The sequence below is a fragment of the Sinocyclocheilus rhinocerous genome, unplaced genomic scaffold, assembly GCF_001515625.1.
Source record: "Sinocyclocheilus rhinocerous isolate Xijiao unplaced genomic scaffold, SAMN03320098_v1.1 scaffold142, whole genome shotgun sequence".
Classification (NCBI taxonomy): Eukaryota; Metazoa; Chordata; class Actinopteri; order Cypriniformes; family Cyprinidae; genus Sinocyclocheilus; species Sinocyclocheilus rhinocerous.
In genome coordinates this window covers 371,451-375,428 of record NW_015644380.1, presented here as the reverse complement: position 1 = coordinate 375,428, position 3,978 = coordinate 371,451, and the positions used below count along the sequence as shown (strand labels likewise).

Here is a 3,978-nt window from a genome sequence, read left to right as displayed (position 1 = left end):
AAAAATAAAAGTATTGGTATCGTGGAAAAAGTGGAAAAAGTGGTATCGGTGCATCTCTAATATATATCAAATAAATATAGCTTACAAATTGAACCTTCTAAATCTTCTAAATATAAATTGGGACTAAGGTTTGCAAACTGTATAAAGAATTATTTGTTAATTAATAAACAAATAATTTATTTGTTTTTATGTCATGTGTGTGTTTATTAGCTGCTAGAGAGAGTGAAAATGCAGCTGGCCTCTTTTCTGGAAGACCCCCAGTATCAGGACCAGCATTCTTTGCACATGGAAATCATCAAAACATTTGGAAGAGTAGGACCCAACGCAGAGCCCCGCTTCAGAGATGAATGCGAGTGTCATCACTATATGTTTACTTGCTTATGCAAAGTTTCTCACTATTTGCACAGACAAAAGCACCATAGCGTGTTGTAATGTGATGATAACAGTACCGTCATGCTTCTGTGACTCTGTTTGCCCTTTAGTGCACGTACATTAGTGCGGCAGATGTATTTTCTGTCTTTCATGTCCTGTTCTCTCTGTTTTTTTCCACAGTTGTTCTTCCTCATTTGCACAAACTGGCTCTGTGCAACAACCAGCAGACGGTGGAGAGTAAAAGAATTGACATTGCCACTCAACTGTTTGAGGCATACAGCGCCTTATCCTGTTGTTGTATCTTTTATAGTCACATAAGAGAGATGTTTGACTTACAATTTTGCCTGTTTAGAACCACTTTTTACTGTTAATCACCTTTCATCTTGCCTCACATAGCATGGTTTTGACTATTATGTTAGGAATAGTTCACCCAAAAATGAACATTTGTACTCGCCCTCAGACCATCCAAGCTGTAGATAAGATATAGATGAAGTTTGCTTTTTCATGGGAACAGATTTGAAGAAATATAGCATTACTCGCCAATGGATCCTCTGTAGTGAATGGGTGCCGTCAGAATGAGAGTCCAAACAGCTGATAAAAACATTAAAAGAATTCACAAGTAATCCACACAACTTCATTCCATCAATTAACATCTTGTGAAGAGAAAAGCTGCACGTTCAAGTGTTTTTATTGTTTTTGTAAGCCTCGGTAATGCCCAGCGGTTTGCATTTCCAGAAGTTGATTTTTCTCTAAGAGGGAACATTTTGATTACAAATTGAAAACAGATAGGCTGCGGAATTGGACTGTACACCTCCACTGCTGATGTTTGAGAGCAGAAGCCATCTTTCACCGGTTTCTCTACTGATTTTGTGGCATATGGCAGCTTGCACAGTATAACCACAGTTTTACCTCCAATTTCAACTTAAAAACAGATACTGAACACACAGTCTGTGTGGCCACTTTCTCTCTGTGCTTTTTGAATTTTTGAGCGATGGTCAACTATTTTAGCTGGACATGAGTCTCCATAGCTGGATTTGCATTCTCACTCTCTCTTTTTTTTTTCCACCTTTTTTTTTCTGAGTGCTTCATCGTTGCGAAAATGTTTGCATAATCCCACTGGCAGGGAAAGAAAGAAAATAAACCTCAGCCATTTTTGTACACTAAATTGCAGGGTGGATGGCAGAATTTGTCGTTAAACGCTCTGTGATGTTGTTCGTTTGAGTGAAGAGAGCCTAGCCCAGCCCTTTGGTCAGGGCAGAGCCCCGCTTTGCAGATGCAGATGCTCTTTTGTCTTGTTCTCCCCCCATCTTTCTCCGTTTCATTTTATTTTTGTCCGCTGTGTCACAGTTGAGACCCCCCTGTAGCAGTGGCTTGCCCCCCAGGCAGTTTTGTGAAACCTCATCCTGTCTGTGTTTTGAGGTTTTGCATTATGATCGATATGAGGTTGAGTCTGGATCGGTGGACTGTATACTGGTGTGTATTTACTGTAAAAGTGCAAGTCATTATGGGAAGGCGATAGGGGTTTAACTGTGCAAATTTCTCACGGTTTATATCAAGTTTTGCGGTGGTCATGGTTTCGGTTTGGTCTCTTTTAGGGGTGCACGATCATCAAGCTTTCAGCAGATACCAATAACTCATGTTAAGACTGTGTTTGATGTTTAATTCATTTGCGGTTTTTGGTAGATTCAGCTGAATTACCAAAGTTATTCTTGAAAATCAAAATTCATACATATTTTGAATTATTGTTTATATTTTCAGATGAATTGTGAGCAGAGCTCGTGTGTTCATTTAGTAAAAATGTAATATTTTGCTGTATTATGAATGTCATGTATTTTCAGCAAATATTGGTATATGTGGTTTAATTATCATTTATTTAAAGTAATTAATTAATTGGTATATCATGTAATATTATGGTGTATCATGTAATAATTGATATATCATGTAATTAATTTAATTGAAGATTAACAGCCATAACTGTAGGTTTAATATACTTTGAAATTTTGAATTACTTTTTTTTTTCAGTCTTTTTTGTTTTCACTCAGTGATTAATAGTTTTATTGTAGCTTTATGTTTTTCAGTGTTTTAGTTTCAATTTATTTTATGAAACGTTTATAGATCCACAGTCCTAATTGTAGGTTTATTGTATTCAATTTTGAATTCGTTTTTATTTTATTTTATTTTCAGTCTTTTTTGTTGTTGTTTTTTTCCAGTGTTTTGTCATTTAAATTTAATGAAACTGTCACAGATTTACAACACTAATTATAGGTTGATTATAGTTTTACATTTAGTTTTTATTTTCTTTTTGTTTTTTTGTTGTTGACTTTTTCTATGTTATATAGTTTCAATGTATTACATTTTTATTTTGAGAGTTTTAGTATTTATGCGCTGTTGTGTATCAATGACTGAAATTTAATTTGTTGCCATTTTGGGTTTTATTTTTAAAGTCATATTATATATTATTTTAAAGTCATAGTATATATTATTTCACATATGGCTAAACGTGTATATTTCACATGTTTGACATAGTCTTTTCTTAACTCCGGGGCTTTAGTTATTTCTGAAGAACTCATGGTAAATCATTTCCTCCCTGGACTGAGATGTTTGAGGACAGATATGGAGCAGCTCTCTCCGGAGCATGAGGTATTAAATCAACATTTTTAAAAACAAATTTTTTTTTCATGTCTGTATGACATAATTACAACAACCACCCATAATCCTTAATTAAATACAGACGCATAACATTATATCCTTTTCCTAAGCCTGGTCTAGTCTTGTCGTCTTAAAAGTTTTATCACGCTGCATGTCATATAACCCAATTTCTATTTATTTAATTTCCTTTGTCTAGTAATGTCCAGCTGATGTGCGTGTGTCTGCATGTATGTCAGACTTCCCAGCAGTGCTCTAAGAATACTCCCTCCTTTTCCCGTTTGTCCTTTAGGTTATTCTCAGTTCCATGATAAAGGAGTGTGAAATAAAGGTGGAGAACAAAGGCATTGGAGAGGCACAAGGGTGAGAAGACACACTCTTTCATTTTATTCATACAGTCACCGGGTTTTGTGTTTACTGCAAATGGAGCCTCAAATCACTACATGCAAGAGGAAAATCTAATGAATACAGTGTCTGCTTCTCCTGTACTGAAAAAAAAAACAAGTGAACAAGTGCTCATTCAGTAGCAGAGTAAAAATAAATAATTTCACAGGAGTTCTCAAGCACTACAGCACTCAGGAAGGCTTTTCGCATGCTAATTTCCTCAATTTATCTGTTTGAGTTCAGCTTGGGTTTGACTCAGTCTCTCCACTGCTAGGAGAGTTCCCATCAGGCATTGCAGGCCACTGGTTTAGCCACATGATTATTGCAAACCCACTCCATTTGGGCTGTGCCTGTAGGCCAATGGTAATGCTGCTTCATATTACACTTGTAGCAGCTGTGTAAAGCTACATGGAATCATACACTGTTATTTGTGACCCTGGACCACAAAACCAGTCATAAGGCTCAATTTTTTGAAATTGAGATTTATACATCATCTGAAAGCTGAATAAATACGCTTTCCATTGATGTATGGTTTGTTAGGATAGGACAATATTTGGCCGAGATACAACTATTTGA

At 36.0% G+C, this 3,978-nt stretch overlaps 1 protein-coding gene across 1 annotated transcript in view; it reads left to right on the top strand.

Annotated features, from left to right (window-relative positions):
* Positions 1-3,978, top strand: part of LOC107758280 (lisH domain and HEAT repeat-containing protein KIAA1468 homolog) — a 68,301-nt gene that overhangs the window by 61,917 nt on the left and 2,406 nt on the right. The window contains exons 26-29 of the mRNA XM_016575986.1: positions 211-349; positions 553-669; positions 2,924-3,012; positions 3,311-3,381. Coding sequence (XP_016431472.1) covers positions 211-349; positions 553-669; positions 2,924-3,012; positions 3,311-3,381 — 416 coding nt within the window. The remainder of the gene's footprint in view (positions 1-210; positions 350-552; positions 670-2,923; positions 3,013-3,310; positions 3,382-3,978) is intronic.